The sequence below is a fragment of the Zonotrichia albicollis genome, chromosome 16, assembly GCF_047830755.1.
Source record: "Zonotrichia albicollis isolate bZonAlb1 chromosome 16, bZonAlb1.hap1, whole genome shotgun sequence".
NCBI lineage: Eukaryota > Metazoa > Chordata > Aves > Passeriformes > Passerellidae > Zonotrichia > Zonotrichia albicollis.
The window spans coordinates 14,725,921-14,752,634 of NC_133834.1; the positions used below are offsets into that span (position 1 = coordinate 14,725,921).

The 26,714-nt window shown below is 57.9% G+C and overlaps 3 protein-coding genes across 11 annotated transcripts in view; 2 read left to right on the forward strand and 1 right to left on the reverse strand.

The window, feature by feature from the left end:
- On the forward strand, nucleotides 1-8,618 carry LOC102062500 (cytoplasmic phosphatidylinositol transfer protein 1). Its single transcript, XM_074552993.1, has 12 exons — nucleotides 1-178; nucleotides 686-810; nucleotides 1,946-2,059; nucleotides 3,303-3,451; nucleotides 5,399-5,487; nucleotides 5,648-5,655; nucleotides 5,754-5,755; nucleotides 6,176-6,272; nucleotides 6,359-6,454; nucleotides 6,550-6,705; nucleotides 6,781-6,844; nucleotides 7,743-8,618. Exons 1-12 carry the CDS (start codon nucleotides 7-9, stop codon nucleotides 8,006-8,008), a joined length of 1,338 nt encoding a protein of 445 aa, XP_074409094.1. The 5' UTR covers nucleotides 1-6; the 3' UTR covers nucleotides 8,009-8,618.
- On the reverse strand, nucleotides 8,012-12,123 carry MSS51 (MSS51 mitochondrial translational activator). Of its 2 annotated transcripts, none has more exons than XM_074552992.1 (6): nucleotides 11,212-12,123; nucleotides 10,775-10,930; nucleotides 10,424-10,548; nucleotides 9,720-10,343; nucleotides 9,148-9,241; nucleotides 8,012-9,070 (listed from the first exon to the last, which is right to left on the reverse strand). In XM_074552992.1, exons 1-6 carry the CDS (start codon nucleotides 11,502-11,504, stop codon nucleotides 8,800-8,802), a joined length of 1,563 nt encoding a protein of 520 aa, XP_074409093.1. In that variant the 5' UTR covers nucleotides 11,505-12,123; the 3' UTR covers nucleotides 8,012-8,799. The 2 variants fall into 2 exon arrangements, with proteins under 2 accessions (XP_074409093.1, XP_014129470.3); XM_014273995.3 differs by having other exon boundaries at nucleotides 9,720-10,283; nucleotides 11,212-12,121.
- CFAP70 (cilia and flagella associated protein 70) overlaps nucleotides 12,101-26,714 on the forward strand; it is a 27,976-nt gene continuing 13,362 nt past the window's right edge. For 3 of the 8 annotated variants that reach the window (XM_074552981.1, XM_074552978.1, XM_074552982.1), the window contains exons 1-13: nucleotides 12,150-12,283; nucleotides 13,143-13,257; nucleotides 15,377-15,563; nucleotides 15,858-15,953; nucleotides 16,291-16,370; nucleotides 17,403-17,576; nucleotides 17,969-18,151; nucleotides 18,547-18,638; nucleotides 19,658-19,751; nucleotides 20,777-20,911; nucleotides 22,767-22,895; nucleotides 23,929-24,020; nucleotides 25,624-25,684. In XM_074552981.1, coding sequence (XP_074409082.1) covers nucleotides 13,207-13,257; nucleotides 15,377-15,563; nucleotides 15,858-15,953; nucleotides 16,291-16,370; nucleotides 17,403-17,576; nucleotides 17,969-18,151; nucleotides 18,547-18,638; nucleotides 19,658-19,751; nucleotides 20,777-20,911; nucleotides 22,767-22,895; nucleotides 23,929-24,020; nucleotides 25,624-25,684 — 1,374 coding nt within the window. In that variant the 5' untranslated portion in view covers nucleotides 12,150-12,283; nucleotides 13,143-13,206. Of the gene's footprint in view, nucleotides 12,384-13,142; nucleotides 13,258-15,376; nucleotides 15,564-15,857; nucleotides 15,954-16,290; nucleotides 16,371-16,413; nucleotides 16,546-17,402; nucleotides 17,577-17,968; nucleotides 18,152-18,546; nucleotides 18,639-19,657; nucleotides 19,752-20,776; nucleotides 20,912-22,766; nucleotides 22,896-23,928; nucleotides 24,021-25,623; nucleotides 25,685-26,714 lie in introns of those variants that run through there. The other 5 variants (XM_074552983.1, XM_074552979.1, XM_074552980.1 and 2 more) reach the window with 5 other exon arrangements.

Genomic DNA, 26,714 nt, shown 5'->3' on the forward strand with positions numbered 1-26,714 from the left:
ACAGCAATGCCCAGGATGATGGAGATTAGCAGAGGAAGGAGGACGGGAGGCGCAGGGAGTGACAGCGGTGTCACTGCTGATGAGCTGTGCTGGTGGCCGTGGGTGGCTCGTGGGCAGTGCCAGCACGTGGGGTGTGCTGAGGCTGGGGGGACAGGGCCAGCCTGGCAGCAGGGTGCAGGTGAGTGGCTGAGGGGCTTTGGGGGTGCCCGGGGGCCCCCACGGGCCCAGCCCAGGAGCCCCACGTTGGCATCTCCCAGCTGGGACACACGGCCGTGCTGGGGGGACCGGAGACTTCGTGGCTGCGGGAAGCACCGGTGCCAGTTTGTGCCGTGCCCCCGTGCCGGTCTGTGCCGTGCCAGAGGAGCCCAGGTGCCGGTCTGTGCCATGCTGGGTGCCCCGGTGCCCGTCTGTGCCGTGCCACAGGAGCCCTGGTGCTGGAGGGTGTCTCGGTGCCGTGCCACAATGCCGTGGTGCCGGTGTCGCTGTCACTGCGGTGCGGTGCCGGTGCCGGTGCGGTGCTGGTGCCGGTCCAGGTGTGGTGCCGGTGCCGGTGTCGCTGTCACTGTGGCGCGGTGCTAGTGCAGTGCCGGTGCGGTGCCGGTCCAGGTGCGATGCGGTGCTGGTGCCGGTCCAGGTGCGGTGCGGTGCCGGTGCCGGTGCGGTTCCGGTGCATTCCTCCCCCTAGGGGTCGGTGTGCCGCGGCGCGGGAGGCGGTGCGGGGGGCGGCTCGCTCCTGCGCACGGCCCGGGACGGCCGGGGCACGGCGGCGGCGGCGGCGGCGGCGGAGGGAGCGGGCACCGCCGCGGGCCGGTGAGTGCGGGCAGGGGGCTCGGCCCGGGGGGGACGCGGCCGCGGGCAGAGCTGGGGAAGGGGAGGCCGAGCCCGGGGGGCTCCTCCTTTTGCGGCCGGCGGGGGCCGGTCTGAGCTGCCGGGATGGGGAGGGGAGTGCCGTGCCCTGAAGCGTTCCGGTGTGTCCCCGGGGTGTCCCCTCCCTCTGCCCGCGGCATTGGGGTTCCTGCACCTGGCACCAGCACCCAGCCCTCTGCCCCGTCAGCAGGGTGTCCCCCAGGGATGCCCCTGTAGCCTCAAACGGCGTTGCGGCCCCAGGGACACTCCTGGGTCCCCCGGTGCCCGCAAAGCTGCCCCTGTGTCCCGCTATGACCCTGTACCCCCAAGAATGTCCCTGTGTTCCCAGCTGGTAAAATCCCATGTGAGTCCCCATCTGCCCTTCCAAGGCCTGACCCCCCATCCGGGGTGACTTTCAGGAGGGCCCACATCCCCTCCCTTCTCTGTGGGGCTGGGGGGCACATCCAGGAGCCCCCCGAGCTGTCCTGATGCTCACTGTGAGCATCCCCAGCCCTGGCAGGGTGACAGCCTGGCAGTGCCATGGGTGTGGTGGGTGCTGGGGGGCAGCCCCAGGGTGGTGCTGCCTGGGACGGGTGCTGGGGGAAGCCTCGGGGAAGGGGATCCAGCTCCTGCCCGGGGAAGGGATGTCCTCCATCAGGGACAGGATCACCCCTCAGGACAGGGCAGTGTGGGTGCCCACAGCTGGGTCCCCAGGAGCACCGGGCAAGCCTGACCCCATCCTCGTGTCCCTACAACCCTCCTGCCACACTGGCCACCACAGCCGGGTGGGGATGTGGCACCCCGAAGGGACAGCACCCTGTTCTGGGGGGACACGTGCGCTCCGAGGGGACGCGTTTGTGTGCCCGGCAGGGACGGGGTTAAGGCCGGGAGGGTTTTGGGGTGCCGGGGTGTCCCCAGCTGGGTACACCCAGGCTGCTCCTCGCACGGGTGACCTCACGCCACTGCCATGGCAACGCTCGTGAAGTCACGGCGAGCGGGGCGGCAGCTCCGAGCCGGGGAGCGGGGCCGGCAGCGCGGGAGGCAGCGCCGCGTCCCCCCCGCTCCCCGCCCGCCCCAGCATGAGCCGTGTCCCCGGCAGCGCCCACGCCTCCGCCTGAGCCCGCGCTGCCCGCCGTGCCCGTGGCACCCCGCCCGAGGTGCCACCATGCTGGTCAAGGAGTACCGCATCTGCATGCCGCTCACCACCGAGGAGGTGAGGGGGCCAGGGGGGTGGCTGCGGGGCTCACACCCGGGGGAGCGCTTCTGCCCTGGGAGGGACGCGGTGACCCCTGTGCTGTGCCCTCGTGGCACGGCTGGTGGCAGGGATGGGATGGGCTCGGGGTGTGCCGTGCCAGGGCCGAGCCGTGCTTTGGGGTGCAGGTGCGGGGACAGCCCGTTCTGGGCACGGTGACCTCGGGGCACAGCGCCCCACAGCAGCACCGGGCACAGCAGGACCGGGGGATGGACCAGCAGCGGGTTTGGATACCCGTGGCACGGCAGGGACCATAAACTCCATCCCTGCTCTGGCAGGGAGACTGAATGCCATCGGCAAACAGCCCTGGCAGCACCCCTGGGCAAAGGTCTCTCCCTGGTGCCTGCTTTTTGGGGAGTGGTGCCCACCCTGGGCAGTGCTATGCTTCCTTGGAGGCACCTGGGGAAGGGCTTAATTCAGGCAGAGCTGGGTGGTAAAATCCTGCTGGCGACTGTGGTGGTGGATGGGATCTTCAGCAGAACAGTCCAAGCCTTATTGCACAGCTGCACCCCCAAACACAGATCTAGCCCTCATGGTTATATACCTGACACAGACACATCCATATATACCATATAGATCATATAATATAGACATTTCTCCCTGGCTTCCATCCCCAAACACACATCTACAGCCTCATGGTTATATACCTGACGCAGACACATCCAGATATACCATATAGTCAATATCATACAGACATTTCTCCCTGGCTCCCATCTCCAAAAACACATCTACACCCTCATGGCTATATACCTGACACAGACACATCCAGATGCATCATATAGATAATATAATATAGGCATTTCTCTCTGGATACCATCCCCAAAAACACATCTACACCCTCATGATTATATACCTGACACAGACACGTCCAGATAATAATATTATAGATAATAATCTATATCAAATATCACACAGACATTTCTCCCTGGATCCCAGGTAGTTTGCCAAGCAGAAAACCTCCAGGAATTCTGCAAGGCACTGGGAGAGCACAGGGAGAGCAGGATCCAGCCCCTGCCTGGGAGCTGGGACAGCTCAGGGACACAGGAGGTCACACAGGGTGCCCCAGGAACCCCCTGCCCTCTGCACGGCTCAGGCTCTGCCGCCCCTTGCTCCGTGCCTCAGTTTCCCCTCTGGGCAGCGTGGCTCAGCCCCCGGGCGGTGCCAGCGGGGCCGGGGGCGCTGAGGGCGGGCTCTGTGCCGGCAGTACCGCGTGGGGCAGCTCTACACCATCAGCAAGCACAGCCACCAGGAGAGCGAGAAGGGCGAGGGCGTGGAGGTGGTGAAGAACGAGCCCCACGAGGACCCCGTGCACGGCCCCGGGCAGTTCACGGAGAAGCGAGTGCACCTCTCCAGGTGAGCCTGGGATGGTGCTGGGGGCACTGCAGGGGGGCATGGCAGGGGCATCCTCCAAAATCACTGGGGAACCTCTTTGCTGGGTCGTGGACAGGCTGATTCCCAGGGTTACCCCCTTTATTTCCTGGGCTCCCTCCATCATTTCCCCGGGGTGCCCTCATCTTCTGGGGTCCAGTGATCTTGGGGGGCTGCACCCATCTCCCAGGCACCCACTCATCTTCAAGGGCTGTGTGTGTCTCCCAGAGGGGTCCCCAAGTCCTGGGGTGCACCCATCTTTGGGGTGTGCTTTGATTTTTGGGAGCTGCCCTTATCTCTCAGGGTGCATCCTTCTCCTGGGGTGCATTGATCTTGGGGGGCTGCACCGATCTCCTAGGATGCTCTGATCTTGGGGGGCTGCACCCATCTCCCAGGCACCCACCCACGTTCAAGGGCTGTGTGTGTGTCTCCCAGTGGGGTCCCCAAGTCCTTGCACCCATCTTTGGGGCGTGCATCCAATCTTGCACCCATCTTTGGGTTGTGCATCCAATTTTGGGAGCTGCCATTATCTCTCAGGGTGTACCCATCTCCTGGGGTGCTCTGATCTTGGGGGCCTGCATTAATCTTGGGGGGCTGCACCGATCTCCTGGGGTGCTCTGATCTTGGGGGGCTGCAGTGATCTTGGGGGGCTGCACCCATCTCCCAGGCACCCACCCATCTTCAAGGGCTGTGTGTGTCTCCCAGTGGGGTCCCCAGCTCCTTGCACCCATCTTTGGGGTGTGCATCCAAATTTGGGAGCTGCCATTATCTCTCAGGCTGCACCCATCTCCTGGGGTGCTCTGATCTTGGGGGGCTGCACCCATCTTTGGGAGCTTTGGGTGCGCCCATCCTAGGAGTTCATCCCATCTTTGGGGGGCTGCCTTCTTCTCATGGGGTGCACCCACCCCAGGACATGCACCCGCCTCCCTGGTGGGCACCTCTGGGTGCTGCTGGGTGCCTGATCGGGGCCTTGGCAGTGCCCTGGCCCCGGGGGTGTCACCGTGGGGCAGCAGCACTGTCCCCATGTCCCCTCAGCTCCTGCGGGCACGGGCTGCTCCCCACCAGGAGCTGCTGGTGTGAGACAGGTTATTTTTAGCTGCAGCACTCACGATTCCCCTCTCGCCTGAAATTTATTTATAACGCCTGAAAATTAATCAAAACCCACCTCCCGAGCCCCCCCCAGGGGGCCCGATCCTGCCGGGGGGCTGGGGGGGACAGGAGCACCCAGGGGCTCGACCCTGGGGAGGGCAAGGGGTCCTGGGGAAGGGTGAGGGTCCAGGGTGAGGGGTGGGTGTTCCTTGGGGAGGGGTCAGGGTGTCTGGGGAGGAGCTGGGGAACCTGAGGGGCACTGGGGTGGAGATGAGGAGTTGGCACAGATCCCTGGGGGGTCCTGGTGTACAGATGAAGGTGCTGGGGAGGTGGCAGGGGTCTCTGGTGGGGGAAGGCTGGGAAACTGGGGAGGGTCCTGGGGAGGTAACAGGGTGCTGTGAGGGCAGGTGATGATCCAGGGGTGTAAAGGAGGGTGCTGGGGGGGTAACAGGGGTCCTGGGGTTGTTCTGAGGTGCAGGTGAGAGTCCTTGAAGGCATCCTGGAGTGGAGCTGAGGGTGAATGGTGACGAGCTGGGGCAGGGGTGAGGGTCCTGGGGAGGTGACAGGGGTCCCTGGGGGTGTCCTGAGGTGCATGACAGTGTTGGAATACAGATGAGGGTGCTGGGGAGGTGGGGGTGACTCCTGGGAGAGGTGCTGGGATGCAGATGAGGGTCCTGAGGTGCAGGTGAGGGTCCCTGGGGTGCAGGTGAGGGTGCCAGGGAGCAGGTGGGGTTCCTGGGGTGGGAATGGGGATCCCAGAGCCAGGCTGTGCTTGGCAGTGCAGGGCTGGGTGGCACCAGCCATGTCCTGTTCTGAGGGGGTCTCCTGACACGGTGCCCACAGCAAACTGCCAAGCTGGGCACGGGCAGTGACCCCCCGCATCTTCTACATCACCGAGAAGGCCTGGAACTACTACCCCTACACCATCACAGGTGAGCCTGGCAGGGTGTGGGATGGGCACCCCGGGCACCCTGTCCCTGCCCACTGAGGGGGCTGCAGGAGCTGCCCCCGGCCTCACTGCTCCCTCTCTCCCCTGTGATATCACCCGGTGATGCCACCCCGTGATGCCAATGTGCCATGGTGTCCCTGCAGAGTACACGGTAAGGGGCTGGCATGGGATGAGCTGTGCCCTCCCCCAGCAGGTGGCTGGGGAGGGGGCGCTGGGGGGGCATTTTTGGGGGTGGGTGTCCTTTGGGAGGGGTATCCTTTAGGACTGGTAGTCCATCAGGGTGGGTGTCACCATGGGGGTGGCCCTGGGGTGGGTGTCCTTAGGGCTGGGCAGCCCTCAGGGTGGGTGTCCCTTGGGGCTCAGATTTCTTTGGGGGTGGGAATCCGCTGGAGACGGTGGCCTTGTGGTGGGGTGTTCCTTGAGGATGAGCATCCTTGGAGGTGGGTGTCCCTCAGGGCTGGGTGTCCTTTGGATGGAGGGGTGTCCCTCAGGATCAGTGTCCTTGAATTGCACATCTTTTGGGGATGAGCATCCTTGGAGGTGGCTGTCCCTCAGGGCTGCATGCCCCTCAGGATCGGTGTCCCTGGACTGCACATCTTTTGGGTGTGGGGTGTCCCTTGGGGTGGGGTGTCCCTCAGGGTGGGCGTCCCTGGGAGTGGTGTCCCTTGGAGCTCAGCTGACAGCCACTCCCTGCAGTGCTCCTTCCTGCCCAAGTTCTCCATCTACATCGAGACCAAGTACGAGGACAACTGCGGGGACAGCGAGAACGTGAGTGAGCAGTGCAGCTGAGAACTGGCAAACTCATCACCTCATGACTTGTGGTCTGTGTCACTCACCTTCTCTCCCCTCCCCAGATCTTCCACAGTGACAAAATCCTTGGTGACCACGAGGTCTCTTTCCTGGACATTGCCTTCGATGAGATCCCTGAGCGCTACTACCGCAGCCTGGAGGTACCAGGGCTGGGGACCAGGGAGCTCCTGGAGCCACTCCCTTGTCTCCTGTCCCGAGGAGGAACTCATGACCCTGATGTTCCCCATGCCCCCAGGACCCCCGTTTCTTCAGCTCGGCCAAGACGGGCCGGGGGCCGCTGCGGGAGGGCTGGCGCCAGCACACCAAGCCCATCATGTGCTCCTACAAACTGGTGAGCGTCAAGTTCGAGGTGTGGGGGCTGCAGACACGCGTGGAGCAGTTCGTGCACAAGGTGAGGGGGGCCCAAGGGGGGCTGGGGGGCACTGAGGGGGGCAGTGACAGGGTGCTGACCCCCATGGGGTTGCAGGTGATCCGGGACATCCTGCTGATCGGGCACCGGCAGGCTTTCGCCTGGGTGGACGAGTGGTGCGGTGAGTCCGAGGGGGCACACGGTGGGGAGGGGGCACATGGTGCCCGTAGAGGGAGGGGCTGCAGGGCAGACTGCTGATGCCACTCACCCCACTATAGCTCCTGCTCCTCCTCTGCCTGTGCTGCTGCCTGCACTGCCTGTGCTGCCCATGCTGCCTGCACTGCCTGCACTGTCTCCGTTCCCTGCACTGCCTGCATTCCCTGCACTGCCTGCTTTGCCTGCACTCCCTGCCCTGCCTGCACTGCTTGTGCTTCCAGCTCACCCCTGCCTGCACAGGCTCCCCTGCACCCCTCGGGGAGGATGGGCAGAGGGGTCCCAGCACCCTGCCTGCGCTGCCTGCACCCCCATTCTGGCAGGGCCACACGCTGCCACGTGCGGGCACAGGGAGGGGAGCCCCAGGTTTGGTGACAGCTGGCAGTGGGTGCCAGGCCATCCCGGTGAGTGGCTCTCTGCCTTCCAGACATGTCCCTGGAAGAGGTCCGGGCCTTCGAGACTCAGATGCAAGTGGCCACAAACCAAAAGCTGGGGAGCCAGCACCCCTAAGCCCCTCTGCCTGCCGGGGACAGACACCCGGGAGCCCGCCTTGCTGCCTGGGGGTGGGTGCAGGCAGGGGGGCTTGTGCCCCCCCTGCACCCCGCAGCGGAGTGTCCCCCCTCCCAGCTGCCGTCCCTGCGTGTGCTCTGCCTGCGCTGCCTGTGTCCCCTGTCCATCCCTTCCCGCCTGCTGTCTGGGCTGGCGCTGGAGCTGGGGAGCTGCCTGTGCTGCCCAGCATCCCCTTCCCTGCCCGTCCCCCTGTCCCCTCCTGTCCCCCAGCTCGGTGGGGAGGCGCAGGCTGCCCGGGATGAGGGGCGCCGGCGGCGGCCGTGCCGAGCGGCCCCAAGCGCGGCTGTGCTCGGCAGGGATGACCATGGAGGAGGTGCGGCGCTACGAGCAGGAGACGCAGGAGGCCACCAACGAGCTCATCGGCCTGGTGGCACCGGCCATCTCGGTCAGCGAGGTGGGGCAGCCCGCGGCCACGCACTCGGCCCCTGCCAGCGCCCCCTCCACCCCCCTCAGCGACGAGGCCCCCGAGTTCCTGGCTCCCCCCAAGACTCGCCCAAGGAAGAAGTCGGCTCCGGAGACCCTGACACTGCCCGCGCTGCGGGAACGCGCTGGCGCCGAGTGACGCCGGCAGTGCCGCTCCGTTCCGGACTGTGCCAGCTCTGCCGCCCAGGTGCAGAGCCCAGGGAGGGACCCGGAGCCGCTGCCAGGGCGCTGGCAGCCCTGGGGTGTGCTGGCCTCCCTGAGCCACCGTGGGTGCCCACTCGGGTCAGTGCCAGCACTGCCACGCCAGACCCGCTGGCTGCACCAGGAGGGGACGCCAGGCCAGCGCGGGTCCCCGGCAGCGTCGGGCGATGCCGCGGGAGCTGCTTCCCTCGACTCCACCCGCCCCGGTGTCCCCAAGGGCCACCGAGGCTGGTGAGCAGTGCAGAGGTGCCAGCTGGTGCCCATTTGCCGTGGCCGGGCTGGTGGCCAGTGCCAGGCTGGAGCAGTGCCCTGCAGGGTAGGCACCAGCGTGGGGGCACAGTGAGGGTGACAGTGACATCCACGGCTGGGGCTCCCCACTGGACCCCAAGGGGCTGCACAGCCCCATGCATGGCTGGTCCCACAGTCAGGGTCCCCTTTGCTGTCCCTCCAGAGGCCGTGGCTGCTCGAGGGGGGCTGGGGTGGGCTCAGCCCCTCGTTTTCTTTAGGGAAACAAAGGCCTTTTTGGAAATAAAGCTCGAGACACGGCAGCTGGTTGCTGATAGTGATTTATTTGGTGCTGTGGAAGGGTGCCATGCCTGTGCTGGGGTGCTGCATCCCCCAGGCCTCCATGTGTGCATTGAAGGATTTCTGGATCACTGATCCCAGGATGTGGAGGGTCCTGGACGGGCAGCGAGGCTCTGGGGGTCGGGTGGTCAGGGCAGGCAGGAATCAGCCCAGCCCTGGGGCAATGGCCCCAGCCACAGCAGCAGCACTGGGCTCTCCTCCCTGCCAGCCATCATCATCCTCCAGCTCCTCAGCCCCTGGCACAGCCTCTGCTCCCAGCAGGGCGATGTAGTGGGAGCTGCAGTAGACGGGGGGTTTGTTGGGGCTCGAGTAGACCTGCTCGGGCCGCAGGGAGGCAAAGGGGTTGCTGGCATAACCCACAACGTGCATCTCCAGCTCCACAAGAATCTGCAGGGAGGCCTTCAGCTCCTGCTCACTGCCAGAGGAGAGGACAGGCACGGTGAGAGGGTGTCTGTGCCGGCTCAGTGGGGCTGGGGGTGGGGCTGTGCTCACCTGTACACGGTGAAGAGCACGGGCAGGCGATAGTCCCGCAGCAGCAGCAGGGTGGGCAGCCAGCCCGCCAGCAGGTCTGGGCAGGCATGGAAACCTGTGGGGACACAGCCATGAGGGTTACACCTCTTTCCTATCCCACCCTGGCCCCCGAGAAAGCTGGCTCCAACTGCATCCACTCTGTGCTGGACACTCCAAGTATGCAGTGAGTTTGGCAGCCCTAAGCAAGGTGGGGTCTGGCTTCCTATCAGCATGTGGGGCACCCCAAACTCTGTGTCCTGGGCTAAGCCACAGCACTGAGACTTGAAGGGAAAGATCCATTTCACCTGCAGGTGGGTGACACAGGCAGGACAGAGTGCCTGGTGGGGAGACAAGGCAGCCATATCCCAGGGGGTGCCCCCAGCTGCCCGCTGTGCCTTGGTGCAAAGCCCTCAGTATGTCCCAGGCCAGCTTCAGGCCCAGCCACAGGTGCTGCCAGGGTGCTCAGTGTGGTCCCTGAGCCCATGTCCCTGTGGATGTCCCTATCACTGCAGTGGGGTGTGAGGGTCCAACCCCTCCATGGCACAGGCACTCACCTGGGTGAAAGCCCACCACAAGGTCAGGAGGGGCAGCCAGCTTGGTCTCCACGTGGCTTTCCCAGAAGCCATGGTAGAGCCCCTTGTAGCTGCTGAGATAGACTTTTCCCCGGGGTGCCAGTGTGGTCAGGGGTGGCCTCATGATGGGTCCATCCACCACATCCACCCCCACCATGACCATCTCCACACCCTGGTGCCCCGGGAACATCCGCGTCAGCTCGTCGTAGTCCGTCAGCCGCGTGTTGAGGGTCTCCACGTGGGAAGCCCCCACCACGTGCACAGTGAGGGGCCTGGTGAGGGGGTCGATGCCGAAGAGCCGCAGTCCCAGGCCGATGGTGAGCGGCCGCGAGTGGAAGTCGGTGACCAGGCGCCGGATGGATTCCCGCAGCTCCGCATCCTCCGGCCGCGGCTTCCCGGCGTTGGCCCACAGCAGGGTCATGTAGCGCCCGGCCACGATGGCGCCCAGCTTCTCCTCCAGCTGTTCCTGCATGGAGAACCAGTCCTCCCAGCCCTTCACGTCCCAGGCGGGTTTTGTCCAGGTGTCCGTGGGAAATGGGATGTCTCCTGGGGGGTCAGGAGGGTACAGCAGTGGTGCCACAGCCCAGGCTGCCTGTTCCACCTGTGCTGTGGGAGAATGGACACCACATCCCACCACAGGACCTGTGCAGCCCAGGATGGGGATCCCAGGGGGACTCATGCCTCACCTGTGAAGATGAGCCACTCCACCAGCCGGTCCAGTGCCACCAGCTTCAGCTTCTTGCAGAACTTCTTGTGCAGCGGCCAGTTGGCGCGCTGGCACGCCACGCCACAATAGTACACATTTTGGCACCTGGGCACACAGGCAGAACACCCAGCCATGAGGAGGGAGGGCATGATCCAGCCCACCCAGCCTGGTTCCCTGCCACCCCCTCTCAGGGCTGTGTCACTGTTCCTAGGGGTGCCCAGCGGCTGGAGGTGGGCACCAGGGTCAGACACTGCTCACTTCACCCCAGCCAGCAGGCTGGAAGTGAGGGATGGATCCATCCCTGTGCCACCAGACCATCTCCCCACCATACCTCTTGCAACGCCGGAGGCTTTTGGGGTCTGGGAGGGCATCAGGGAGCTTCTTGCACTCAACACAAAACTTGAAGGTGTCTTCCATCTTCTGGAACATGTCAAAATATGTCCGGATGCCAAAATCGCTGCCGCTCTTCCTCCCATCCATGGCAGACCTGCAGAGGGTGAGCAGAATCCAGCCTGCTGTCACAAAGGTGGGGCTCATATCCTCGGAGGCTGCCAAGACTTTTAGCTCCAGCCAGGAGCATCCTGGCCTGGGTGGGGACAGGGAGCCAGGCACTCTAGAGGAGTACACCCAGGAGCCCATCAGAGCTGGGCTGAGCCAGAAGGGTAGGGTGGGATGAGCCATGGGAGCTGCTCCAGCTGCTGGGGGCCACACGGGATGCTCTTCCCGGGGGAGGGGGTGGGGAACAGGCACCCATGGGTGCTCACTCACTTGTAGTCCTCATAGCTCTTCATGTTCAGCTTCTGCAGGATGACGTGGGACAGCCCCGGCACGTTGCGGTCCATGGCCTGGAAGCCCAGTGAGTCCACGTCTGGAGCCCGCGCCGCTGGCTCCTCCGCGGCCTTCTTGGAGCGGCCGGTTTTGGGGGCAGCGCCTGCCTTTGGCTGGGCCGGGGTGGCTGCAGGAGAGAGAGGTGCAGGCGAGGAGGCCGCTCCGGGGGTCCCGGGGTGCTGCCGGGGTCCCCCGCGCCGCCCGTGGCCCCCACGGCGCCTCCCGCCCGCCATCCCGCTCCTGTCCCGGCAGGAGATCCCGGGCAGTCCCGGCGCCCGCCCCGTCCCGTCCCGCGGCGGGGCTCAAATGTCAGCCCCCGGGAGCCGGCGGTGCAGACGGCCGCGGCCCCTCGGAATCAGATAGCGGAGCTATTCTGGGCATCCCCTCCCCGGGAACGGGCCAACCCGCTCCGGGGGTCCGGCTCCCGCCCCAAAAGCCGCGCTGGTGGCAGTGGGGTGCCCCAAAACCCTGTAGCGTCGCACACTAGGAATCTGCGGGGAGCTCGGAGGGCTGCCCCAACCCCTGGGACCCTTTTGTGACCATAGGGACACAAAGTCATTGCTCCATTTCACCCGCCATAGCGACCCCACCCCAGCCCAGCCCGTCCCAGCGCCTCAGGGCCCCCAGCGGGGTGTGAGGGAGTGCCTGGGTGGGCACCACGGCCTGTGCCAGCCGGGGCAGAGGCCGGCAGTAGGCTCTGGGATACAGAGCCGGGCACAACAGGCTGCAGAGGGGGACACGGTGGCCGTAGAGCACCGCCCGCTCACACGGGACGGCGAGGGGGGACCCGGCCACACCGGGGACTGATCAGGGCTGCCCACACCCATCATGGCGGCGGCCGCGGCCTCACGGGCACGCCCCCAACACGCGGGGCTGGGCCGGGGTCCCGCGAGGTTTCGGGGACCTGCAGGAGCCGCCGCGTCGCTGTGGTGACGGGACGCGAGCCCTCCGCCGAGTCGGGCAAGCCGCAGGTTCGAGCCCCGGCGCCGCACGGTGCCCCGGCTGGCTCCCGGTGAGGGGCTGCAGGATCCGCCCGGGGTGGGAGAGCCTCCAGAGCTGTGGGTGAGGGGCTGCAGGACCGTTCTGGGGCTGGAGAGCTTCCAGGCCCGTGGGTGAGGAGCTCTCGAATCAGCGGAGCACCTAGACCCGGGGCTCGGGGGTTGTAGGTGCACCCCAGGTCGGGAAAACCCCAAGGAACGTCGGTGAGGGGCTGTAGGACCGTTCTGGGGCAGGAGAACCGACAGGCCCAGGGCTGAGGGGCTGCTGCAGACCCCTGGGTTGGTGAGGGGCTGTAGGACCGTTCTGGGGCAGGAGAACCGCCAGGCCCGTGGGTGAGTTGTTGCAGGACACACCAGGGTGAGAGGAGCCCCGAGCCCATTAATGCTGCCCTGAGGGGGCTGCCAGGCCCTGTGGGTGTGAGGCAAGTGGGCTGTGGGGTCCCTGGGGAGCCCTGAGTGTTTCACAAACCTGAGGAGGGGAAGGAGCCATGTCCCCACAGCATTTGGGAGCTATGAGGGGACAGCTGGTGGCCGCCAGCCTTTGGCCTATGGGGTCACCATTAACATAAAAAGGGAGTAAAAGAGAGCCAGGGATGTACTGGGAGCCGAGAGCAGCCTGGCACAACAAACCTTTCCTGGGAGCAGCAGCTGGGTGAAGCTTACAGAGATGGATAATTTTCACATTACATTTTTCCCAGTCCTCCCCCTGCACCTCGTGAGAGATTCGTCACTGCCAAAGCTCTGCACATTCAATGGTGTTTTGACAGCCAAGCCCTGAATAGCGCTTGCAGCCCGCACTGCTGTGTCCTGCAGAGGTATCTGGGAGAGGAATGGAGCAGTTTCATGTTTCTTTCCTCATTCTTTCTCCTGCAGAGCCGAGGAGGTCCCTGCGGGGCTGACTGGTGGGAAGGAGCCTGCTGCTGCAGCTCTTCCCAGTATGTCACAGCCAATACCAGTACAGATCACGGTCGTGAGTGCACAGGACCTGGTAAAGTTCTGAAAAGATCTCTACTCATTTAATAAACAAGGCCAGAGCAATTCTGTGTGCACAGGGATCCCCTGTGAGAGCAGGCAGGGGGTGATAAGGCTAAAGGAAGGAGTGGTGGGAGTATCAGAGGTTCAGCAATGTCACACTGTGGCTTCCTCCTCCCTGCTGAGGAGTTCACACCGAGGAAAAATCTTGTGAGGCAGATAAATTGGGGAACACACTTCCCTAGCAGCAGGCCAGAGATACTGGGGTGAAATGCACCTCTCTGCCTCCTCTAACTATATGGAAATGGCAGGTTTTTAAAGCAGAACACAGCAAAAATGTGATCAGTGAGACAAAAACCTGTGGAAGGACCTCACCTTGGGTGTAAAGCCAGATTTTCATCCCAGCTCCAGCTGTTTAAATCATATTGAAAGCAATAGGGTGGCTCTGGTTTTAAAAAGGCAGTGGATCCAGTTCAAGGCTATGAGCTGGTGCCAATCAAACCACCACTGCTGTGATTTCCATGTGATGCACCCAGCTGTCCTTAAAGTCTTCCAGAGGAGCTGGCATTTGGGAGGGAATGTGGAGGAGAAGCTCAGCTCCTGCTGCAAGCAGAAAAAATGCAAATCCCTGCTTCTGCTGCAGCAGCAGACAGAAAAAGCAATCCAAAAGCACCTGCTTGAGGCTTTCACATTGTAGTATTGAAGTACCTCTTACACTGATGGATTCAGCAAACAGCAGCTTAGGTGAGGTGTGAGGTGAGAGGAGGATAAACAATGCTGGGGAGAACAGACTGCTGGATTGATTGCATCTGGAATGTTGCTTTGTGCTTCTGATTGCTCCACCGTGAGAAAGGGCTGTACAAAAGGGAGGGGGGGGTTACAAAAGGGCAATAATCACAGCAACAGGATGAAAAAAAACCCGGCTGTAAGAATGTGGAATCCACTTCTGGCTATAAGTGTGGAATCTGCTTAATTAGAGGCAATGTAGAGAAGGATGAGAGAGGACTCTGGGATAATTAATGGTACAGGGAAAGGTTAATTGGATTCTTCTGTTTAGCCATTCATGGGATGTATGCTCAAGGAGACAGTGAGAAGGGCTGAAAATTAAAACCAAGTGAAAGAGATCTCTTTTTGTGTAAGAACCAGCATGGAACTAATTACCCCAGTGACAGGGAGAGAGGGAGCTGAGGGCGGGTTAGGCATCCCTGTGGCCCAGCACTAAGGAAAAGCTGGGTTTGGGTACAATGGCCCCTGTGTTCAGCCACTTCTCTGTGGATTGAGAGCTAAACTGTGTTTGTGCTGCAGGGAGCCCTTTGGTACCTTCCTGTGCTGTGGGGGTGCCCAGTGCTGCCCCTGTGGGTCCCCAGTGCCATGTGCTGTCCCCTCACTGTCCCTCTCCAGCCCTGTTGGAGCCCCTCTGTTTAGACATTTGAAATTCAAAGTAAAATCTGAATCTCCTCATCTCTCATTAAAGCAAGTGGTATGAAGGTGGTGTAACAACAAATTGCAGAGCTCCCTAAGAGCTTGCTGGAGCCCTTCCTTTGATTTCACAGAATCATGTAGGTTGGAAAAGGCTTCTGAGACCATCAAGTCCAACCTTTAACCCAGCACTGCCAAGGACACCACTAAAGCATGTTCCCAAGTGCCACATGCACTGTCTTTTGAACACTTGCAGGGATGGGAACTCTCCCACTTCCCTGAGGAACCTGTGCCAGTGCCTGACCACCCTTACAGTGAATAAATTTCCCCTAATATCCAACCCAAACCTCCCCTGGCACAACTCAAGGCTGCTTTCTCTTGTCCATTTCAGGTCATTTTGCACCACACGACATCCGCAGGTGTCCTGTGAGCCCATCCCTTTAGCTCAGGAGCTGCTTTCTTAGGAGACAGCAAAGGTCTCAAGCTTCCTTTGGAAGTACAAAAATATCAGTGGAGTATTTTGGCATTTGTTTTAGATGTGCCTTTCCTGAGATGCAGCCTGAACCTCTCTATCTCCCTTGCCACAGCTCCTGATAATCTTTGGGGCATCACAGCATGGTGAAAGAGGAAATTTCCCTCCTGCTGCCAGAGGAACTCTGATGCTGGGATGCTGCTGCAGAGCCAGCTGCTCTCTGAGCTCTCTTTTTTTTTGACAGAAAACTCTCAAAAGCAGCTTGGCTTATACGCTGGTGCGTGTGGAGTACAACGGAGCAGTGCTGGGAGACTCCTCCAAGACTCATGTGCTGCCAGATGGGACAGCAGAGTACGACTTCAGCAGCAGCTTTGAGTACAGCCCCGAGGGGCCCAACTCCTTGGACATCCTGGTGCAGAAACCAGTGCTCTGTAAGTAGCTGCTGCCAGATCTCCCACCTTGGAGCTGGGTGCTGTGGCTGCAGGAGTCACTGGTTCAGGAATAGCACTTCAGCAGCAGTGGTGGGAGGCTCTCAGCACTTCTTGTCCATCTCTGCCAGCTGGAAGAATCCCCTTTCATGTTGGCCCGTGCTCCTTTGGCTTTGCTGTGCTTGTCAGCCTTGGGAGGTGAAGAGGAGCTGGTGCCAGAGCTCGCACAGACCTTCCTTGGTGCCTGACCTGCTGCTCCAAGGAATTCTGCCAGCTCCTCTCTTTTTATCTCCCTAGTGACACTGCTAGAAGTGACATCAAAGGACAAGAAAAAACCAGACAAAATCACTCCTCTTGCCCAAGCTGTGGTGGACCTTCTGCCTCTGCTGCAAGGTACAGCATTGAGTTTTACAGCCTCCATGACCACTCCTTGCTCCCTGGCACCTTCTGATCTCTGCTTATGGACCCCTGACTGCAATTTATCTCCTTTGGACAAAGTAACCTTCATAGCTCTGCAAAATCTGACCCAGGGGGAGAGAGAGTAGCTCAGCATTCAGAATTTATTCAGAATGAAATCAAAATTCAGAACCATGGTTTTGCCTCATGTAAGGTGTTCCTGCCCATGGCAGGGGGCTGGAACAAGGTGATCTTTAAGGTCCCTTCCAATCCAGACTGTGATTCTTTGCAGAGGGTCTCACTTGAGGCTGTTCTTATTCCTGTTTCTTCCCAGGAGCGCGTTCACTGAAGGTCTTAGCTCCTTTGTATGCAGTGCCTGCCTCCCCATCAGCGAAGCTTTGCCCTGAGGCCACGGTATGTGGAATTTGGAACTGTTCCTTCCCTCATTCAGCTCTCTGCTGCTTTTTAATGGGAGGGAGAGCATGACTCAGCTGCCTGGCTCATCACGGATGTGGTACAGCCCTATATGTTACAGGCTTGGAGGCCTTTCCCGCTCCCTCTGACGTCTGTCCCTGCTTCCCTCTGATAGGTGAGGTCGTGCTGGGAAATGTTAATGTGTGCAGCTACTCAATTGCTCTGCAAAAAATAACAAAGATGGAAAGCACAGTGCTGAAAACCCCCCAAAAGGCAGCGGCAGGGTCACCTGCCCAGCTCTATTAGCCTTCCTTTCTGCAAATAAATGCCTGAGTCCATTATTGTACAAACTCTGACTGCCTTTCCTGCAAGGTCCTTATTCATTCAGCAGGTTGCAAAGTACCCAGTGACTAAAATAAGGAATGAAGCATGAGGCTGGGAAAATGTGTCCAATTTTGCTGCTGAGCCTGCCTGCAGTGAGCACCGGGAGCAAACTGGAGGGGTGGATATCCCATTAACAGCTCTGTGTTTAAGAGGAGTTCACAGTGAGCAAGGTGGGGGGGGCACTCATTAGGGGGACAGGTAATAAATGCTGACCAGCTGGTTTTCCCTCACACACCATCCATCCAGGGCTGGGACAGGTAATTAAAGGCTGCACACAGAGCATGGAGATAGGGCAGAGGCAAAGCTGTGGCTCTCTGAATCACCAGGGGAAAAGCATCATTTTCCACCCTTGATGTTCTTACTCTGTGGCTCCTTTTATGAGACCCTGCCTCTTTCCCCACAGCTTATTTTGTGAGACCCTTGGGGCATGTGCCATACCTCGGCCAGGCTGTGATTTAAACAAACAAACACCACAATTGAGCCAAATTGGTCCTGAGATTCCTTTCCTGTGCTGGGTTGTTTTCTTTTACATTGAAGATGAGGCACAAGATAACATTATATGCTCTGGCCTTGGGTTTCTGCTTGCTTCTCCCTAAGAGCAGGCAAGCTATAATTGTTTACTGGCTTGATTTTATCTTTGTCTCACAGGCTGGCCTTGAAGTGATAGTGAGCACCAGAGAGCTCCTGCTCTCTGCCACCGACTTCTCAAGTGGGAACCTCCTGAGTGTCACTGTGGAGGCAGCTTATTCTGTTCCTGATGCCTTTACTGCTGACAGCCAGCAAAACTACATGGTTTGCTTGCAAATGCCAGCAGCTGCTGAGGTGAGAATGGCCCAGGCACAGTGACAGGGGGTTTGGCTGGGTTTGGGTTCTTCTCCCACCCCATGGAACAAGTGTCCAGGCACGTGGGGTGCACAGCTTCCGTGCTTGTGCACCAGCAGCCTTTGTTGGGAGGTCTCAGAGTCTCTGTGGCGTGATGTGTTTCTTTAACACAAACAAAGGTCTGTTTGGAAAGATTTGGATTCAAACTGGCAGGGTTTTTTCCACGTGGCTCTTTATTTTTATTCTATTCTTTGTGTGCGTGCGGTGGAGTGCATTTTCCAAGCCAGGCACCCTGTACTGTTGCTTTGCTTTGTTATCCCAGCTTGGAGCAGCTGGCTCTTGCTCCTGCTCCTGTTAGAAATGCAAATCCTTTTTTTCTCCTCTGTCTCTAGAAAGAATTGCCATTGCTCTTCAAGAATGGCCTCCTGAAGGCTGGTGGTGAAAAAGAACCATTTCCCCGGCCCAAAAACTGGCCTGTTGGCCCCATCCTGGCCCCTAATGCTCTGAACATACCTGACTCCTTCATTGTTGGTGGGCCCTATGAGGATGAGGATGGAGACCTCAACAAAAGTGAGGTGAGGAAGGACTGGCAAGTTTAGGAGAGAACCAGGAGGGATGGAGAGACTTGGTATGAGAGGGAGGTGGGTGGTCACTGTGCAGTGTCCAGCACAGAGGTGGTTCTCCTGGAGCAGCAGACATGCTGGCTCACTGCTGGAGACATCCCAAGGGAGAATGTGGCAGGTCTGGTCCCAGCAAACACCCACGCTGAGCTGGGTTATCTCCAGTGAGGCAGGCACTTAGCGCTGATGCTGTCTGCAGGAAAGGCTGTCAGCCTCTCTGCAGGGCTGGCCTGCCTTTGGGCACTTGGGCACCTCTGTGTGACTCACATTCTCTCCTGGGGACGCTTCTGAGGATGATGCAGGCTGGGGAGTTTGCTGTGCTGGCTTTGACTGCACGCTGTTTCCCACAGGACAAGGAGTTCAGGACCCAGGCAGAGAGCTCCAGGAGGGTCGTGTGGGACATGGAGACGCGCTGTTTCCTGGATGCTGATGCTGTGGCCGTGTAAGGGACCTGAGCAACCCAGCCCAGAACATGCTCAGAGTGACCTGAGGCAAGGGGCTGCCACATGCAGCTGCTCTTGGACCACTTAGGGGTCAAACTGTGGCTCTGCCCCACCTGCCATGGCTGCTGTGGCTGTCTCTTGGCCACAAGCATTCACCTGAGCAAGGGCACAGCTCTTGAAGTGCCTTGAACTGCTGGCAGCAGCTTTGTTCTGCTGTGCTGGGAAAAGATGGATTGTCTGGAGCTGCTATCTCCAGGCCACAAATGCTCTCTCCTGCTGCCAGCAGCTGGGGCTGGGGGCTGGTGCCTGCATAGCTTGAAGGAAGGGGCAGCAGTTATAGTGAGCAGACCTGGACTAGAGTGGCATCCACAGCTCTCCTCTGAGCTGCTAATTAAGTTTTTACTGAATCCCAAATACATTCAAACCTTTCACTCCATGTGGGCACTCTTCATTTGCTTTTTTATTGGATAAGTGTTGCCTTTAGCAGCTCCAGATACGCTCACGATCAGGATGAGTGTTCCATTTATCTTTGAATCCTGCTATTTTCTGGCCTCAGCTGCATCATGGCTGTGCATTTCACTGCCAAATTACTCCTTGTGTGGAAATACTCACTTCTATCTCATTTGATTTTTAAAATTCTTTTCCCTACACATCCCTCCACCTGCCTGCTGCTGTCAGAGTCACCAGCCACTTTGAATGCAAGCTCAAGATCCACTTGCTCTGCACAATTCAGGTTTTATACCAAAGTTAATCACATTCCTTCTCACTTATTTCTGAAGTAACTGGGAGAGAGAGAAAGCCCAATGTGTTGCTCTCACTGTTGTTTTAACGCTGGCTATGCCATAAATGCACACAGCAGTGGGTAGAGCAGGAAATCACAGTGTTCCCATGGCCTGAGGGTGTTTGCTGAGGGAATGGGGTGAAGCAAACCTGAGGGGAGCTGCTGGGGCACACAGGGGGGTGGTGGGGCTCTCCAGTTTGGGTTCCTGCATCTCCTCAGTGCATCCCTTGTGCCCAGCCTGCAGATGCGCATTGCCGAGCGCCGCCACTGGCCCGTGGAGCTCTGCAGGATGTCCACAGGTGGCAAGGGGAAAGGCAACAAACCTGACAAGGTAAAAGTGGGGTCTGGCTTGTGGAGGAACATTGCATGAGCAGGCATTTTCCTCTTGAGGCCTTTGTGATAGCAAAATCGGCCTTGAGGCTGCCAAAGTGAGTCAGAGAGCAGGAGGCTTTGTGAAAAATCAGCTTTATAGGGCTGTTAAATAGATACAGAGTCATATTTTTTCCTTATAGCTCTCACTGATGGTCTGTGGTAGCTCACTGGAAAGGGAACAGGGTGACTTCTAAAATCACAGAATAGTTTGGGTTGGAAGGGACCATGGGCTCCATCTCCTTCCAACCCCCTGCCACGGGCAGGGACAGTTTCCATAGACCAGGTGGCTCAGAGGCTTGACCAACCTGGCTCTGAAGAGAATTAAAAGTAATTCACTGAGCTGATCTGTGGCCAGTGGGGTTTTGAAACAGCTTGAGGAGGTTCTTGCATTCTTTCTCAGGCTGTAGGTAAGTTATGCTTTTACATCTAAACCAGGTGGTTTAACAGAGAAACAGCTCCTTAGAGAATGGTTCTGCTCCTGGCAGATGATTGTGTGAGAGCTCCTAATCTATCCCAGGGCAAAGCTATATAAGTTGGTGTAAATCCCTTTCAGCACTCACAGTGCCAGGATTTGGCAGCTCTGATGATGATCCCTCTAGCCAGGCCTCCCACACCTCCTAAGCCCCTTGGTGTCTGTCCAACCTGAGATGCACAACTCTGGTAGGATCACCTGGGTTTCTAACCACACACAGCTGTATCTCAACAAGAGCAGCAGCTGTATCTCAACCCTGAGGAGCAGCAGAGTGCAGGAATCAGAGAGAAAAGCTGCCCCATGGGGATTGGGATAAAATTAATATTCTACATATGGAATGACTCCAGTGTGTTCATCCAGGTTGTCTCGGCTGCGTGCCAGTGACAGAACCATGGGCTCATCAGGTGCATCAGTTTGCTGTGTGGCCTTCTCTTAATGAGATTGCTGACCTTGTTCCCTTAAGGAGAATAACAGTGTGTTCAGCACCTCAGTGCCTTGCTCTGTGTTTCCAGAAAGATGAGGACAAGCCAATTGCCTTCCATGGGGTGGCATATGTCAACATGATGCATTTGCTGTGCCCTGGGGTGACGCAGATCCGAGGGGCCTTCCGTGTCTTCAACTACGAGGACAGCGAGGTGTTTGAGAAGGTGAGAGCAGCAGGCCCTGCTCCAGCTCTGCAGCTGGGTTTGCACTGGGGGCTTGGGAGCAGGGACAATGGCAAAGGGTGTTTGGGAGCAGGGACAGTGGACAGGGGTGTTTGGGAGCAGGCAGGGTGGACAGGGGGTGTTTGGGAGCAGGGACAGTGGACAGGGGCTGTTTAGGAGCAGGCAGGGTGAACAGGGGGTATTTGGGAGCAGGCAGTGTGGAGAGAGGGTGTTTGGAAGCAGGTAGTGAAGACGGGGTGTTTGGGAGCAGGCAGTGTGGAGAGAGGGTGTTTGGGAATAGTCATGGTGGACAGAGGGTGTTTGGGAGCAAGCAGTGAAGGCAGGGGGGTGTTTGGGAGCAGGCAGGGTGAACAGAGGGTGTTTGGGAGCAGGCAGGGTGAACAGAGGGTGTTTGGGAGCAGGGACAGTGGACAGGGGGTGTTTGGGAGCAGGAACAGTGGACAGGGGGTGTTTGGGAGAGGCAGAGTGGACAGTGTGCTGGTTGAAGCTGGATCTGAACCTTGAGTGCCCTTCTGGTGATGGAGAAAATTAATGATACAAGCTTTTAGGTACAGGTTTTTCCAACTCAGGGGATTTCTAGGGGTGGGGTGAGCAGGTCTGGGGGCTGAGAGAGGCTTTGAATCTCACTCCATTCCCTCCTATGCCAGCATGATCCACTCTCCCCAGGCTGGAACATGGGCAAGGGAAGGGTGTTGCTGGGAAGAGCAAACAGTGGCTTTAAAAGGATTGCGTTACCCCCAGCAACCACCAAAAAAGCTGTCACTGGAGTTCTTTCAGCTCTAGCTCACCGAGGTTTATTTGTCTTTTCTTTTTTCTCTCTCTGTTACTAAGAGTGACAGTTACATCTCCATTTTCCCACAGTCTCTCCCTGCTGGAACAGACCTGAGCTTGTTTCAGGAGGGCAGATGTACAGCCTGGTTTTACCCCCCATGTTCCCTGTGGGGCTGTGCTCCAGGTGCAGGGGCTGGGTGAATTCCAGCCCTTCTCCTGCCTCCCTGCTCCCACTGGCTGCTGCAGAGCTGGGCTGGGCACGAGTGTGTCTGCTGGGCTCTGCTTCCCTGCCATGAATAATGACCCCTTGGCTGCATGGTGCTGCTTGTCCTGTGCCATTGATCTGTCACAAGTGAAGTCCTTCTTACTCCCCAGGTGCTTTGGGTTGCCTCTTTGTCTAAGGAGTTTCCCTACAGCTCCTCCATCCTCTCCCCAGGAACCCCATAACTCTTGCTAGCCCAATTCCTGTAACCAGGGTGTGTGGGAGGGAACAGTCTGGCTGGGTGGTCAAACACTTTGTAAACACAAAGTCTGACAAACCTATTCCTTGCAATTCCCTGATGTGTGTCAGGGAAGCAGCTCCACACCAGAAAATGAGCTGGGAGCCAAGGGATGCTGTCAGGCAGGTGGGGATCCTCAGAAATGTGTGGGGCAAGCCTGGTGAGAGAAACCAGATTCATCCAGCAGCCCGCAGCACCAGCCACATCCATGGCTGTGAGGCAGGTCTAGGATCCCACCAGGAATTCAGGATCACAGATCTGGGTTCCAGCACGTTCAGCACACATCTCAGGCAAGGACCAAGGGCCAGTCCTCAGTGAAAACACAAACACAACTCTTGGAGGGAACATGGAGAGACCCCCACTGAGTGTGAGTCTGACCCGAGGCTTCACAGCCACACAGCATCAGAGCTGGGCTGGAGCACCAGCAGCTGAACTCCAGGAGGAGAGAATGAGGTTACAAAACTCTTAAGGCATTTAAGACCCTGACAGTGTGTTTTGTGATGAGAGAGGGTAAGGCAAATGGATGAGGAAGCCTGCTTTGTCCCTTGATTGTCTCTGTTTTTCAGACCAGAGTTCAGTACAGTATTTTCCGGGACCGCAGGTCACAGCTCAGTCTGGGCAAGGAAAGGCTGGGGACCTCTCCTTCCAGCAAAGCTGCTACCAACAAGCCTCTGAAGGAAGATTCCAATGCCATGGTAAGGTCTGGGGAGGCACCATGGTTGCTGTGGTTCTGTGTCACAGGAAGTTGGGACACACAGAACCAGGGATGGATGAGAGATACTCATTATCCTAGACCCATAGAATCTTCTCAACATGAAGGCATCCACAAGGACCATGAGTCCAACTCCTGGCTGTGCACAGACACCCCAACAATCCCACCCTGTGCCTGACAGTGTTGTCCAAGCACTCCTGGAACTCTGATAGCCTTGGGGTTGTGACAGTGCCCAACCACCCTCTGGGGGAAGAATCTTTCCCTGACATCCAGCCTATTCCACCCCTTGCACAGCTCCAGCCATTCTCTAAGGTCCTGTCACTGGTCACAGAGAGCAGACATTGGAGCTGCTTCTTGTAAGGAAGCTGCAGCTTTCCCTTATCTGAAATCCTAGGATGTGCTGCTGGAACTTGCAAAGATTTGAGATTTATTGAGTCTGAAACAAGAGACATAATTTCTTTTTCCTAAGAGTTACTCAGCCCATCCAAAATCCAGTTGTCAGATGGCGCTGGAGAATCTGAAAATGTCACAAATCTCAGCCTTGAAGGACAGGTAATTATGTCTCTCCAAAGACAAGGAGAGACTGTAGAGCATCACTGTGCTGGTGTCTCACACCTTTCACACAATTAAATTCCTCAAGAGTGAGGGGACAAAGGATGTTTTACGCAGATGCTGTCCCAGAGTTCTTCCAGTGACGTCCATCTGGAGAGCAGGCTGGCACACTGGGCTAGAAGGTCTCTGTAAATTGTCAAGCATTTATTTAAATTATCCCCTCATATTTTGACTTCTTCCTCTGGAATGCACATTCATTCTGCAGGCAGATTGATTACCTGGGCTCTCTCCTTTTCCCTAGCCTGGTTTCTCGAGCTGGATTTTGCTGTAACTCATTCCGAGGGCAGGTTATAAAACAAGCTGGATCTCTGCACTTGGGAGATGTGTGGCTGTGTGCTCAGTATTTCACTGTGCCAGCACTGGCTGCAGACAGCACGACACAGGAGCAATGTTTCTCTCCACAGCTCTACAGCGAGGCAGGAACGTTCCTGGTGATGGAGATAAAGCTGGACAGGCCCTTGGTCCCAAAGCGGCTGCGGGAGGAGCTGGCCCAGCGGTGCGTAAGGATGGGCTGTGGGGCTGACAGCTCCTCTCTGCATGCTGGAGAGAGCCTTGCACAGCAAACCCCCCTTGGAATACTCCATAAAGAGGGCCTGAGACAAAGCCCACAGGAATCAGGGGGAGGATTTGGCCAGACTGCTTTAGACGTGGCATCTGGTGTGTTGGGAAAACACTTGTTCATCCCAGCTGGCATCTCCCTGCCATTCCTCTCAAAACAAGAGACACCAGAGCAGCACAGCAATGTCTGTGTTCCTGTCTGGGCTTTGTTTCCCTCTAATCCCCATGTGCTTTCCTCTTGCATGTGATGTTCAGTGGCTTGGTCAGTCCTGGCCACCAGCGTGGACTGCCCTGGATAGTGCTGCTGTTGCTTCATCAGAGCATTCTCTCATTTTTAGCTTTCCAGAAGTTTTTTCACAATGTTTTACCCATTCCTCAGTTTTTATGTTAGTTTTCATGTTGTTCTGCTGCAGACCTGCTCTTTCATCTCTGCTGCTTTGAGATTTCAGTTCCTGTCCAGTGGCAGCCCTGCTGTGTTATGGGTTAGAAAGGCATAAAACATCTAATTTATGGAATAAAAAAAAAAGAAAATACAGCAGATGAATAAGGTATAAGAGGTGCAGGTTTATATCTCTCAAACAGAATTGTCATTCATTTGAAGGTATATGTGTTGTCCTCACTGCTCCCTGCTGTCTTCCAGGAGGAACAGGCTGAGGAAGGTGAACCCCTCTTAGAACAGACCTTTCCCTGCCCTATTTTATACATTTCTGTTCTTCTGCAGTGTGTGTGGATTCAGTGTCACTCCTCCTTGAACAAGGCCTGTGGCACCTTGGCTTGTTGGGATGGATCATGTTCTGAGGACTGAGGATGTTCTGGAATCCAGCAAGCAGGAAATAGTGAAAAAAATTAATTAAGGCTGGTTTGGCACCAGGGATTTTAATTCCAGAATCCTAAAATTATTGAGTTTGCAAGTGACCCCTGAAGGTCATCTAGACCAATGTTCATGTTCAACTGGGGCTGGCCAGAGCACATTACTCTGTGTCCAGATGCTTTTTGGGTAGATGCAGGCAAGGAGACTTCCAGAGAATCCTGCTCCAGTGCTCAGCTACCCTCACCTTAACAAAATCTTAGTTAGAAATATGCTGATCCTAATGGAAGGTCATTGTAACTGCACAGAGGCCCAGGCAGGCTGGGGGGTGTCTGGGGGTCTGAGGTTGGTGTCTGGGGGTCAATGTGTGCCCAAGGGTGCTGTGGCCAGACTGGGCAGTGTTGGAACTGTGGTCTGGGCTGTTTAGTGACCCAGCTCTGCTTTCCTCAGGCTGGTCCCTTCCTTACACCTGTTCTGCAGAGCCAGGAGCTCCAAGATTCAGCTCTGCTGCTCCAGGAGAGCAGTTAGGGTTGGCAATAAATGTTAACCCTGTCATGACAAGCCACAACCATCAGTTGCAGGGAGCTGTTCACTCTTGCTCTGAGATTTCAGGTTTCCTCCCAGGTGCCTGTGAGGTGTCTCAAGGACACGATGGCAGGGTGGAGCCCTCACACTACACAAGCCAACATCCCTGGCAGTGGCTCTGCTGATTCTCCTCTGCTCTCACTGACAGGGTGCAGGAGCTGATTCCTCCCCGCCCTGCGCTGGCCCCACGGACAGAAGGAGCCAAGAAGGTGAGAGCCTGTGGCCTTGCCACCATCCTGCCACCCCACCCTGCCCTCAGAGCCTTCATTCTCAGCCCACAGCAACGTGGGGATGAGGTTTGGAGAGATCAGGGGTGCAGGGCCACAAGGGTGGTGAAGGGTCTAGAAGGGAATAGGGAAATGTGAGGAGTGTGAGGTCACTTGGAATGTTCAGCCTGCAGAAGAGAGACTGAGGGTGGAGCTCATTGGGGTCTGCAGCTTCAATCTCTGCTGTCTGTGAGCAGTGACAGGACCCAAGGGAACAGCTGGAGCTGTGTCAGGGGAGCTTTTAATGGATTTTAGGAAAGGAGTGGCTGGGCACTGCCCAGCCCCCCAGGGAATGGGCACAGCCCCAAGGCTGTCCAGAGCTCCAGGAGCATTTGGACAACGCTCTCTGGGATGCCCAGGGTGGGATTGTTGGGGTGTCTGTGCAAGGCCAGAAGCTGGACTTGACCCTTGTGGATCCCTTCCAATTCAACATATTCTATAAAATACACAGAAAAGGAAACTTCTGTATGGGTTATCTCCAGAGCAGTGTGCCTTGGGAACCCATCCATCACTCGTGTTCACATCCCATTCAAAGGGAGCCATGAAGAGATGGAGCAAAGGGAGGGAAGGCAACCATTGGGGGATGTTTGGAAGGAAATGGGATGCTGGGAAAAGAGGCTGCCAGCACCTTATTTATATCCTGGGCTGTCCCAACAGTTCCTTGTCTCAGAGCAGCCCCTGTGCTTCATCAGACTCAGACAAACCTGAACAGAATCAGCCCTGACCTTCCTCAGATCACCAAGAATTTTTGAGGACCAAGATTATGGAGATGACAGGTTCTGCTGAAGAGGGCTGGCCATGGGTTTCAAGGCTCCCAGTAAATAAGATCTGTTTTACTCACAGCCAATTATATTGCTATAAGAGAGATAGCAGTGACTGGAATACTGGGTTGTGATGGAAAATCCTAGCAGGAAGGAGCTCTTTTATGTTTACCTGCAGATATTTTCTCAGCCCTCAGGCGTGGACAGGAAAG

Bases quoted from the DNA above. Each gene is read 5' to 3' on its own strand.
- LOC102062500 (XM_074552993.1), top strand. From the start codon at position 7: ATGCCCAGGATGATGGAGATTAGCAGAGGAAGGAGGACGGGAGGCGCA. The intron at 811-1,945 runs GTGAGTGCGGGC...TGTCCCCGGCAG, and splicing joins GCGGGCACCGCCGCGGGCCG to CGCCCACGCCTCCGCCTGAG. The intron at 2,060-3,302 runs GTGAGGGGGCCA...CTGTGCCGGCAG, and splicing joins TGCCGCTCACCACCGAGGAG to TACCGCGTGGGGCAGCTCTA.
- MSS51 (XM_074552992.1), bottom strand. From the start codon at position 11,504: ATGGCGGGCGGGAGGCGCCGTGGGGGCCACGGGCGGCGCGGGGGACCC. The intron at 10,931-11,211 runs GTGAGTGAGCAC...CACCCTCTGCAG, and splicing joins AAGAGCTATGAGGACTACAA to GTCTGCCATGGATGGGAGGA. The intron at 10,549-10,774 runs GTATGGTGGGGA...CTGTGTGCCCAG, and splicing joins AGCCTCCGGCGTTGCAAGAG to GTGCCAAAATGTGTACTATT.